General features: G+C 34.8%; 1 protein-coding gene across 4 annotated transcripts in view; it reads right to left on the reverse strand.

The window, feature by feature from the left end:
- The window catches only part of sl (small wing phospholipase C gamma 1), a 140,886-nt gene that overhangs the window by 750 nt on the left and 127,261 nt on the right, over positions 1–12,875 (reverse strand). Inside the window, exons 23-28 of one of the 4 annotated variants that reach the window (XR_011044319.1) lie at positions 12,273–12,390; positions 9,552–9,691; positions 9,280–9,384; positions 4,725–4,893; positions 864–901; positions 1–718 (exon numbers count right to left, since the gene is read on the reverse strand). The exon at positions 1–718 is cut by the window's left edge and continues 750 nt beyond it. Coding sequence is in view for 2 of the 4 variants with exons in the window: in XM_068372780.1 (XP_068228881.1) it covers positions 4,762–4,893; positions 9,280–9,384; positions 9,552–9,691; positions 12,273–12,390 (495 nt within the window). In the remaining 2 variants the exon portion in view is untranslated. Of the gene's footprint in view, positions 719–863; positions 958–4,724; positions 4,894–9,279; positions 9,385–9,551; positions 9,692–12,272; positions 12,391–12,875 lie in introns of all 4 variants that reach the window. The other 3 variants (XR_011044318.1, XM_068372780.1, XM_068372781.1) reach the window with 3 other exon arrangements.

A 12,875-nucleotide genomic window follows, 5' to 3' on the forward strand; every position in this document is an offset into this window, starting at 1 on the left:
AGGCATGCCTGCAATAAGTCATCCACCCTTGGTTTTCATAGGATTCAATCTATACTTGACAGTATGACATATAAAAAGTATTACACCATATATTTGTGCATATGTTCAAATTTCAAAGCCTTTGCTTTAATTCTTTTGTAGTATTCCCTGTGTGAAATAAAGTTAGCTATTCATCTGCTGTTTTCTGTTGGACAGGGAGCCCTTTTGCACCTTTGGAAATATTTCTCAAAAATTATATCTCCAATCTTTTGCCTACTTTATTAATAAAGAAAAATGTTTAGAACAATTCTAATTTATTACTAGATAATAAGAATTAGAGAGGCATTTGTTAATATACAAAGTAGAATCCCCTGAATCTTATTGTCTATGCAAAGACATCCCTGCACTGCAACATAGTAGCAATTATGCTACAATTTCCAACCACTTAAGCACACTATCATGCTAAATTTAAGGACCTGAAGCACCCTATCTCAATGATGTGAAATGTCAACCAATGTGGCTGATATAAATAGGAAAGACTTGATGGATGGACAGAGTGGCATAAGGTATCAAAAGATACAAGAGCTTTGCACTCGAGAGATTCTCACGGTACAATTCGGCAGATCAGCGATCAAAAGCAGTTGTGATGTCAGTTTCCTTAAAAGAACGAGCTGACATGTTGAAAACTCTGCAGTCATAAAAATCATCCTTAAACTTTCTATAATGACTATTAAGTACTCTGGAAAGAAAAATAAGAAATTACCATTACAGTATAAGTGACAATATAAAGTTTCATTATTCTCCAATATAAGGCTTATATATCAAGTGCCAAATCAATTATCCACCGATAAGTAATTTGGTCCTAAAAAAATCAGTATACATACCATACTCTGCAAGACTTCCATGTGTATTCTCCGATTTCCTTAGTGTTATATTACAAGTCCTTTAGACCAAACTAAGACAGTACATAGCAGAGTACTTAGTACAGTATAGAAAAAAGGTGAATATATTACTAAAGAACTTTTATTCCTAGGGAATTACTTGAAGCTTCATGCATGTGAATATGAAATAAAAATATTGCACAATGATACATACAGTATAACAAAAAGCAGTACATATTGTCTTAAGTATTAGTGTAAGCAAACATAGCAATCAAATCCTAAATTCCTTATGCATGGTTCAATTCAAAGATGAAGGAATGAAAAATAAATAATCTTAATTAGGCACTAACACAATGCATAAAGCAGTGAATTGTATGCGTGCAAAGAAAAACACAATCAAGAAGGCAATGAAGAGAAACTTGTGATGCAATTCATGAGATGCTGTAACTTCAGTTTTCAAGTAAAAAAAAATATAAACCTATGTTTCATGAGAGTCAAGCATTTAAAATATAACAGAAAACATGACAACGTATAAAACACAGACAAAGCAAATAAGCTAGAAAAAAGTTCCCAGTGTTTAGCAAATGTAATGATAAAGCAAACTCTTGTGCCACTTGTATGGCTGACATCAGGCTGCCACAGAAATGTGATGGTAAATCTAAGAATAAAATTGATGAGTATTAGCATTGCTCCTAAATTAAAATTTTAAACCTAGAAGCAGGCAAAACAATTACACACTAACCTATAATAAATGCCAAGAGTAATTCTTTGAAATTAATGTAAATGACCTACACTATAGTTGACAGCTTTTACTCAATGCTACAAATATCAACAGCCACTTCAATGGCACAATAAAAGTCAAATTTAACAGCACAAAAAGACTTATGCAGCAAACTATTCATCAGGCAAAGATGAAAGGATGAAGAATATAAAAAGATTAAAGATGCTATTGAGAACATTGCTGTCCATGCCAAAGATCATACTTACTTTTCAGAGGGCAATGAGCTTAAGATTTTAAATCACTCTTTTTTTTCCCAATTGTTCAAAAGGACTACAAATAGGAAGAGAAAAAGTCTAGGAATGTCTGGTTAAACAGCTCTCCACAAGATGAATGAAAAACAGTGGTCAGAATATCAGAAGGTGATATATGTATTTTCTTTTGAATCAATGATATTGGAATGGAGAACCTACGACCTATTCTAAACCAGGCACTAGGAAAATTAGAAAAGAGGAGTAAAGAAGAAAATTACAGTATGAACAAGAAGGAAACCCCATCAGGTTTTAAGTAAAAAAAAAAAAGGAAACAAGGAGACTTTCAAACCGTGTTAGTTGACAGAATTAGTTACTCAACTGTGTAATCCTTACATAATTGTAATAAGACATGGTTCTGCATGTCTTCTGAGACCACCAGATAAGGAGAGAAACTTTCCACTTGACCGTAAGTAACCAAAACAGTACCTCATTTATATTAGGTGTCAAAAGCTAAGGGCTTTGGATATTCAAGCAAAAATAATCACAAAAGAAGTGAGAAAAAATATTACAACAAGTGAGCAAGTCCTGAACGCGGACATGGTCCTCGTAGAGGACATACCTCCGCCAAGGTGACCTAGAGCGCCATATGTCCTAGAATCATGAATTGATGTGACTTCGACCTTCACATGACCTTGACCTTCACGTGACCTTCACGTGACCTTGACCTTCACGTGACCTTGACCTTCACATGACCTTGGCTTCAAGTGACCTTGATCTTCAAATGTACTTGACCTTCACGTGACCTTGACCTTCAGGTGACCTTGACCTTCACGTGACCTTGACCTTCACGTGACCTTGACCTTCAAGTGACCTGCTTGACTTTTGACCTTCAAGTGATCTTTGTTCATTTGCCACTGATACTTAATATGACATTGATATAATGCACCAATATGACCTTGACCTTTGACCTTTATAAATTTGAACATCACCCATGGGTTGCGCCTGGACTAGGACTTCCCTGTTGGCTTATGCAAAAGTCAGTGCTTTATTTCTGTCTCTTGATATGGTCACTTATGTCATAGTGACACCAGTGACCCCTGTGACCTTGACCTTGGGGTGACCTTGACCAAAATTTAATCAGTTCTTCCATACACATTGGGGAACTACTTGGCCAAGTTTGAAGTGATTCCGTGTAGAAATGTGGCCTCTACGTTGTCCACAGACAGACAGACAAACAGAGAAACAAACAAACAAACAAACAAACAAACAAACCGAACCGAAAACATAACCTCCTGGCGGAGGTAATGAGTATTTAGGAACTCTGAAAAGTATCATCTGGATCTGTATGGAAGAATAGGTTGTGTGATACAAGTTTAAGTAACAAGAGTTCAGGAAATGATCACCTGAACTAGATTTTGTGGAAGCAATTCCAAACATTAGATGAATTATCTGATGATCAAAAGCATATGATTGGCATTGAGCAGTTTTTTCCCTCTCAAAAATAATAAAAATCAAGGGCCTCCTCACCACCTATGCCATTAAAAGGGAGGGAGGGAGCTATTACAAGGTTAGCATCTTTGAAAGTATACCGTACAGTGGCACTCAACATCTGAGCATAGTTACAAGTGTATTGATGTTACAGTAAACACATAAAACATGCTCAAGATGGTCACAATAGATCTAAAAGAGTTCAGAGAAGTATCAAAGAACATTGAGTAATGGATAAAAGCTTTGTTGACAAAGATACTAGATACCAAGTGATGTCCAACATAAAAGAAATGCCCACAGCAGGCAAAAGAACCTAAAATGAAACATTCTTACCATGAGGGAGCATTCTTACAGTCAACAAATTAAATACTTTCCTGGAGATGCAAAAGCAATTGTTGGAAGCTAAATAGCTGGTGCCAATCTTTGTGAGCATTTTTCTCCATGATTTTGTGTACCATCTCTCTGGACTGTCCTGTTATTTACATTGCTTTCACTTTTCTGACAACTTGCACTTTTTTCTTTCTCCAAAATTATTTCCAAGTTTGATACCATTGTCCACCTCCTGTACTCAACAAGCATCAATAACCTCCTTACTGTAGCATGCTATTCCTAATGCAATCCAGACCTGAATCTCAAAGTTTTACTGTCACATCCCTTCAAAATATTATGCATTTTCTTTCAACAAGAAAAAAAAAGTCTTAAACATATAGTGTTCATGACTCATACATGAATTACAGACTTTTGCTAGGTTTCCTTGAAAGATACTTATAAATACTTAAATAGCTTCTTTCCATTTAATCCAGACAGTGGTTAGTCTTTTTTAATGCCATCTCAATAAAAATTTCACTAACTAGTATGTCCTTGAGGTAAAAGTTATGTTGAAAACCCTTTAAGGACTTATAATAGACATTATCATCAGACCATTCAGTGTACTGTATAAGTAAATTTAGGAAAAGGGTCCAGTCTAAAGAAAAATCCCACATACCATTGTCTTAACCAGCCCTGTTAAGTCCTATAAGAACTGGGGAGTCTTGGAAAACATATCAACAAAGTGTGTAATACTAATAACCAAATTAAACAAATTGCATATTCAAACTTCAACTTGAAAGCCAAGAAAGTTTCCAACAATGGAATGTACAGTTCAATCACAGCATATTGTACGAAAACACGATTTTGACACTAATCAAGCAATGCATAGCTGTAATGTTTATCCATTCCTAACAAAAAATACATCCAGAAAGCTAAATATTGTGAGGCTGTAGTTATCTTTCATTCCAGATACATTATATACTGTAAATAAAAATTTCTGAATACTAACAATCAATCACTATTTAATATTGCTCTGCTTGATGAAGCAATTTTAGCAAAAATGACAAGGCCCTATAGAAAATTATATAACCTTACCTTTACATACCAGTTTGAATATCGCAATTCCAATAGGTTAAGGTACAAATTTGTAGCGGGCCAACCATAATTCCAAATTTCTTATAATTTCTTCATTACCATCAAGTCTTTCTTTTTCTAGCAATTCAAGGACTTTTATACGATGTGTCTCAATTGCATGTTCACTATCCTGTTAACATGAAAGTCATAATAAAATAATTTTTCTTACAAAGATAACAACTTTTTAGGATACTTAAGCTTGATTTTCTTTGATAAGGGTGGGGGGTTTGCTCTTTACAAACTCCAAGTAAAAAATATGCAAATTGGAATAAATTTGGATGGAAAACAATAATTCAAGAAGAAAAATCCTATCAGATGGATAGGCCTGATTCATTAATAATTATGAAATACACATTTTTGTGTTGATTGCAAAAACATGGACAAAATATAAGCCACAAGGATTTCTCTGTCTGCAAAGGTTTTAAAATACCTCATTTATTCACCAGGCATACATGAAACATATGAAAAATAAGGATATGTATCTATTTACTCTTTTTACTATTCTATTAGATTAGAATGGCTTGTAATATGCCATTGATTACTCTCAGAACTGAAGGATTGATATACAAATAGCTTGCTCACTTGTGTAATTTGTGTAACTCGCATGGTTCAAGGTAAGAATAAAATATGTAAAGCTTTGCTAAATAATGCCCTTTAAGCTTGTTCTATATGAATGGATCCTCAATACAAATAATATGGATGGTAACATGACACACAAACTTAAGTCTAACGACTGTGAAACTCACATTATTACTGTAAGCTTTCGTGAATACAAAATAGACGTGTTGAGAAAACATTTTACTACATATATTAGTTGCAATTCATATATATAACATTAATGAGAATTTTATCTCAATAAAGGAACATATGAATATCAACAAATTCAAACTAATATAGGAAGCAAGTCGTTTTTATTGTACTTCCTGAGATTCTTGTAAGAAACCTTTCTATTTCCAGCAATATATTCAAAATATAGCTGTTACACAGCAACAACAATGTATTTACCTATCAATAATCCATTGAACCAATGGAACATTGATCCAAAAATGTATTTTTCTAAATGTTAGAACCAATTACAGATCACATGAGTGGCTCCATCAATCACATATACTTTTGGTGAGCATACAACTTTGCTCCCTAAGCAGGATTGAATGGTTTTCAATCTCCTCTTCAAATCCCCAATTATCACACTTCCCATTAAAGTCTGTTTCAGTGAGCATACAAAAATGTAATCAGGGGAACCTTACTGTTGCTTTGGGTCATCTCCCTTTTGGGTGGAACCAGTTACTTCTGCCACAAGACAAATCAGGACAAATGAAGAGTCGGAGCCTGTTGCTTCTGCAGAGACAGGTTTGAAATCCCCTTCTGTTTCCTAAATATCTTGTATATGGCACAGAAGCTGCACCCTAAAAATGGGGCTTATAAGTTGTGTACCTTTCCCAATTATTACCTGGAGGTAGCTACAATGTAAGGCAACTCTTTCTATCCTTTAAGCAAACCTTTGCAAAGTACAGACTATTTAAGGGAAATCTCCTAACTACCAGATTTTGTTCAATAAACTAACCAAACGCTTCCAACAAATAACATAATGGGAATTCGTATAAAAAAAAATTGGTGATTTCTATATTCGCCAGAGGTTCACAAGGCTTTCTACTTGAAGCCGCTTAGTGTCGATGTCTATCCTAAAAATTAAAATTTCTGTACTTCAATAGTCTCTCCCCCTCTTATACTATGCATTGTAAGGCATTGAGTGTGGCGTGGGTAAGCCCGTTTCATACTTCTCATCACAAATCCACAGTGTAGATTGTCTTTTGTAGCAATCTGCTTTTCTAGGCAGTGTTTTTAAAAAAGTTACTTTAATTACAAATGTAGTGATTCAAGTAAACATTTTGATCGTAGTAACACAGGCCTTTCTTATGTGGCCACATGCTATAGCTTTTACTCTGCCAGCCAAACAAAGTTTATACAATTCCTTTTGTTTACTTATAAAGTGAATTGATGACATTTTCAAAACATTCTCAGGTTATCTAAAAAGAAAGTGTGACTTAACTTTGGTTATTACAAAACTTCAGTAAATGTACTGTATTTCATAACCATGGTTTGATAGAAGAATAGACTAACGTAGGAAAAGCTGAAAAAAAGTTAATCAAAAGCCTAAAATTAAACTTATATAATTAATAGAAAATTAACTATGAAAAACTCATATGAGTTTTTTCTTTAAAATCCTAGAATTCAATAAATTTACGTTTGGTTGACAAATTTTTTGTTTCCAATTTCAAGTCTATTATGCATCCAGTATAATGTAAAGATGAAAACATGTATAACTACTTTTGCTGAGCCCTTTGACTTGTTAACAACAAATACTGTTTGTTAACCCTTCAACTAATTAATGACTGTTTCAATTAAAGCAAAAAAGTTAGCTATTTGTGTTATTATCAATTTATTTTGTTTATAAATACTTCAATACTGTAAAAGAAGAATGTGTGTAGCATAATTTTAAGCCAAGATGAGAAAAGAGACAACACGCTAATTACACAACTGAGGACAAAGCAAGTAAACAAATGCATAATATATAGGTTTGATTTTACATAATCTTGTATCTACTTCAGTGGCTTACATGACGGTACATATGATAATGTCTAATTCAAGTTTCTCTGACAGTTCAATACTGTTAAGAGGAGCAGGATATGTATAATTAGCGAGATACGTGCATAGTGGCGCATATTATTAGTCAATCTGAGGTGTTACAGAATGACTTCCTAAATCCAGCAAAATCACTAATCTGGCAAGGCTCTGAAACCAAAGCTACCGGACTAACCATAATGGACCTGTATTAGATAAAGAAGGTACAAAATTACACTTATGATTTCTTAATGCTTATACTATCTTGTGGGTTTCTGCATATCAATCTTGACTAGTGATATTTTTTTTTCCCTAAACCGAAATTACACCTCAAAATTTTAGGGGTTGTCATAAATGCCGAATCAACTTACAGGTCAGCATTCACTAACCATAGCAGTAATGAGACCAATTAATGAGATGCATAATTCTGGTTAACTAGTTCTGCTTAGCAAATTAAGATTTCTGTCTTTGAGGACAAAGTTTTGAGAAGAAATCTGAATGATTAATGCCATCAACACATTATAGATGCAGCCCTTGTACTAAAAACCACTGCACGTCAAAATAGTGTTGAAGATTTCATCCAAATATCATAAGAGAGATGGGTACAAGGTATCCTATGGGGGATAACTTTTTGTGTATGTTTCAACCCAGATACCGCATGAGTTTGATGTGAAGATAACATATGGCAACGACAAGCATCCACTTAAATGACAAGAAAACTGATGGTGATATCATGATTACATTCAGGTACCATCATAAATTGCTGGCCATACTTCAATAAAAAAATATTTAAATATATGGCTTAGGCTAAGAGGAAAACAAGGTTGTTTACCAATAGGTATTTTACAACACAAAACACTAACCTATACTGTTACTCAATCCCACAAAACTATATATTCACAGGCAAGGAAAATATACCATCATAAAACAATGGTAAAATGGAATAAAGAATCCTCCAGTAGATCATAACATGTCGCATCTACTATGTCACGAGATTGATATTTTGGATTCTCAATTGCATGCAAAGTCAGCTCAAGATACAAGAAAGGTATGATTTTACATTGTAATCATATGTAAAACATACCTCCCCATTTGTCACAGAGTCTACTTCTAGTTACACGATGGTGGAAATATAATTCAAAAACCTTTTCCAGAATGCCTTTGACACAATTTCCCATTGAATTTTAACAAGATTTAAAATTTCCAAAGAACAAGCCAATGAATTTCCTTGTCCCGTAAAACACATCGTAATTTCTTAATAAACCAATAAGAAGGATTTTCTTCCCCATTCATAGGGACCTGTAAGGAAAAAGTCAGTTACGGGAAGAAAAGGGGTCCCAAACTTTGTCCGAAAACTTCCAAGAACCTCTTGATTCATTTGTGGCACATGACTCATTCCCAGTAAATCAATCTTGTTTGGTATATTACTCTAAGTTTCTTAGGCCAATTCCAAATTTAAGAAAACCCTTTTTCCTCATTATCGTCACTAAAATCATTCAATTTTTCCCAACCATTACCTGGTACTTTTAGATGAGTGCATGACTCAAAAATATCTAGATAATAAATGTCTGGGATCTTGCTTCAATATCTCCTTTTCTTTATAATGTTTAGTCAAGTAAAGAAGAGAAGCAATGATAAAATTACAGCAAGCCCCATTCCATTCAGAAGATTTAAAGGTTATTAATAAGCTACAGTAATTCATGCACACCATACCAATGATCGTAAAAAAAATTCACATCAAAACATGACATGCCATAAACAAGACAAATACATAGGAAATTTTAACAACAAAGATAAAAATACCCCAAACATAAGCATTATGAAAACACTATGCAAAAATGTTGATGAAGAATAAAACTATGGACTCAAAAGTACTAGATCATAAACCACTAACCTCCTTTGAAATTTTCAAATGAACAAGTAAAGATGCCAGTTCAAACTCCTCAGAGTATGCATTCTTTAAAGGTATACTTCTAAAGCCCTCTCGTATACATGTAACCTGAAATCACAAATACTATAGCCCTTTAACATAAAATTATGCATTCAAGTTATAATCAAAGTTGTGATATAAGCAATGCTAAGTAAATTACATGCATACTCTAGCTATATATCACAAATTTGTTCATTGTATCAAAACTATGAAGTGATGCAGATTATTATTCTTACTGGGTATGTTGCTTGTCCGATCTGATTGTGTTCACTAAACATATCCTCATCATACACAACAAAACGTATGAGAGCACATTCAGGGTTACAAACCGTGTACATCAAAGTCTTACGCCACATTGGGTTCAGGCCATTCTCCCCTGTGTACATAAAAGTGAAAGAGTATAAACTTTAAACATAAGAAAATGTGAAGAAATTTAATTGGTGAATAACTTTGTCCACTTCTTCACGTCCTGGCCGGAAGTCCTGTGCTTGACGAGGATTAAAACTGGTAGACGAGAATGACCATGAATGGGAGGTAAATCAGTTTTTGTTTGCGGATGATACTGTACTGGTTGCAGACACAGAAGAGAAGCTTGGACGATTAGTGACAGAATTTGGAAGAGTGTGTGAGAGAAGGAAGTTGAGAGTTAATGTGGGTAAGAGTAAGGTTATGAGATGTATGAGAAGGGAAGGTGGTGCAAGGTTGAATGTCATGTTGAATGGAGAGTTACTTGAGGAGGTGGATCAGTTTAAGTACTTGGGGTCTGTTGTTGCAGCAAATGGTGGAGTGGAAGCAGATGTACGTCAGAGAGTCAATGAAGGTTGCAAAGTGTTGGGGGCAGTTAAGGGAGTAGTAAAAAAATAGAAGGTTGGGCATGAATGTAAAGAGAGTTCTATATGAGAAAGTGATTGTACCAACTGTGATGTATGGATCGGAGTTGTGGGGAATGAAAGTGATGGAGAGACAGAAATTGAATGTGTTTGAGATGAAGTGTCTAAGGAGTATGGCTGGTGTATCTCGAGTAGATAGGGTTAGGAACGAAGTGGTGAGGGTGAGAACGGGTGTAAGAAATGAGTTAGCAGCTAGAGTGGATATGAATGTGTTGAGGTGGTTTGGCCATGTTGAGAGAATGGAAAATGGCTGTCTGCTAAAGAAGGTGATGAATGCAAGAGTTGATGGGAGAAGTACTAGAGGAAGGCCAAGGTTTGGGTGGATGGATGGAGTGGAGGAAGCTCTGGGTGATAGGAGGATAGATGTGAGCGAGGCAAGAGAGCGTGCTAGAAATAGGAATGAATGGCGAGCGATTGTGACGCAGTTCCGGTAGGCCCTGCTGCTGCCTCCGATGCCTTAGATGACCGCGGAGGTAGCAGCAGTAGGGGATTCAGCATTATGAAGCTTCATCTGTGGTGGATAATGTGGGAGGTTGGGCTGTGACACCCTAGCAGTACCAGCTGAACTCGGTTGAGTCCCTTGTTAGGCTGGGAGGAACATAGAGTGTAGAGGTCACCTTTTTGTTTTTGTTTCTTTGTTGATGTCGGCTACCCCCCAAAATTGGGGGAAGTGCCATGGTATATGTATGTATGTATGTATAAGAAATCATTTAGCACTGCAAATTTAAACTGATCATAACCATAATGACTGCTAGTTTTTCTTGTTATTTTAGTACAGTCATTATTTTTGGGAATATCTACGTTTGATATTAGTTATTTCTTTGCCATTTAACAATATTCAAGCATGTGTATAGTTGATCATTCAGTGCTATATTGCTTTAAATGTGAAGTAAACAGGTTTTACTGGGATTCAATTGATCTTCTCTCCGTGCCCCTTGCAGAGGACCCAAAAGTTTTTTCTTCGTTTCCTTCTACATACTTTTTGATGATGAAAAAAAAAAAAAACTAGTAAAATTAGAGTAAAAAATAAGACAACAAAAACAAAGGGGATTATATCAATCAGATAAATCCGATCCCTTTCATTACACGAACGAATGCTTTACATTGGAAAGGAAGGTAACGTCGATTTGAAGTTTCCCAATACTTCTTGAGAATATGTGATAACTCTTAATAATGTTACCACAGCTTTCTGTTATTTTGAGTTTTATAAAAATTCAAAAAGGGCTTTTACCAGTTTTTTCACTAAACTTATTGATTTGGAGAATGTAAATCAAATCTATTGCGAGTCAGTTGTTGTCATGTCAGATTAATGAAATATCTAATATCAATAAACATGACTCCCTCCATTTAAGCCAGGCCCAAAACATAAGCTAACATAATTCTACCTCTTTATTTGACTATGTGATGGATAATCAATCCACACTTTTCTTACCAACTCCAAAGTTTAAACATTTTTACTTGAGAAATCCCCAAAAGTGATCCGAAGTAAATCATATACTAAAGTACTTCCTTATGGGCATAATAATACCTTTTCACTGCTGGTTATCAATACTATTTTCATGTTTTATGATAGTTACGGTGTTATTTGTTAGGTGAATGTGCTTTACTTATTGTAGATTTTAAAAATTAAAAACAAAGAATAAGTCAAAATGGTAAGCTGACATTAGAAACATTTTGTTTGACAGATATTATGTACAGCTATCAAATCTCAAGAGCTAACAATTTGCATGGTTGCAAATGATGTCAAAATTTCAAATTATTAGCCGTTACTAGCCATATCACCGATGTACCTCCTAGGGGAGTCCATCCCTTTTCTTTAATACAAATTCCTAAGCTTGGCTATTATTTGCATCTTTGGCCCTTCAGTTTTGGAAATTTGCAAGACCCAATCTTAATAGTGGAAAAGTTCTTTGGGCTTGGGGAATAAATATCTCCCCCTCAACACCATATACCTGTATCATGATATTACATACAAAATACTTATAGTACAGAATATGAAGTTAAATAAAACTTGATGTATCCAACACAAACACACAAAGAGAATTTCCATAACCCAGGAATACTTACGAATGGGTTTGGTTGCATATTTTGGAGCACAATCGTAGTCACATCCAATAATTTCAACTTCCACTAATGGAGATATGCATCCTCTTCCAGATTTAGTTAAGTGCCTAGCCCCTAATATCTGCAATGAAGATATCAACAATTAGAACATGTATTAAAAGGGTAGTGAAGAGTGCTCTCCCAATTAGTTCAATGACTGATCACCAGTTGCATTTAGCAAATCAATTTTTATTTCTGACAGTCCAAAGGGTTTTAAACTTTTCACCTACACAAGGATTTTCAACTTCTTCAGCTGTTACATTCCCTAACAGTCACTCTGCAATGCCAGAATCTTCACGTTTATATTCATTCTCTTCATTCTGTAGAAGGGGCCTTTAAAATGCTGTCTTTATCATTTCATTAATTTGAAGTCTACATTGGAATCTATCATTTCATTATTTTGAAATAAGTGTAAATTGGAGTCTAATCAAGTCAATAGCTGGGAAGCCAGATAGAAAGATATATATGGGGATAGATCAAAGTATAATGCAAAAAGCTATGGAGCTCAGGGATGCTTAAAAGACCTTTTATGTTTGTTCATAATGTGCTGAGGAAGTCTCACAGTGA

The sequence above is a fragment of the Palaemon carinicauda genome, chromosome 4, assembly GCF_036898095.1.
Source record: "Palaemon carinicauda isolate YSFRI2023 chromosome 4, ASM3689809v2, whole genome shotgun sequence".
NCBI lineage: Eukaryota > Metazoa > Arthropoda > Malacostraca > Decapoda > Palaemonidae > Palaemon > Palaemon carinicauda.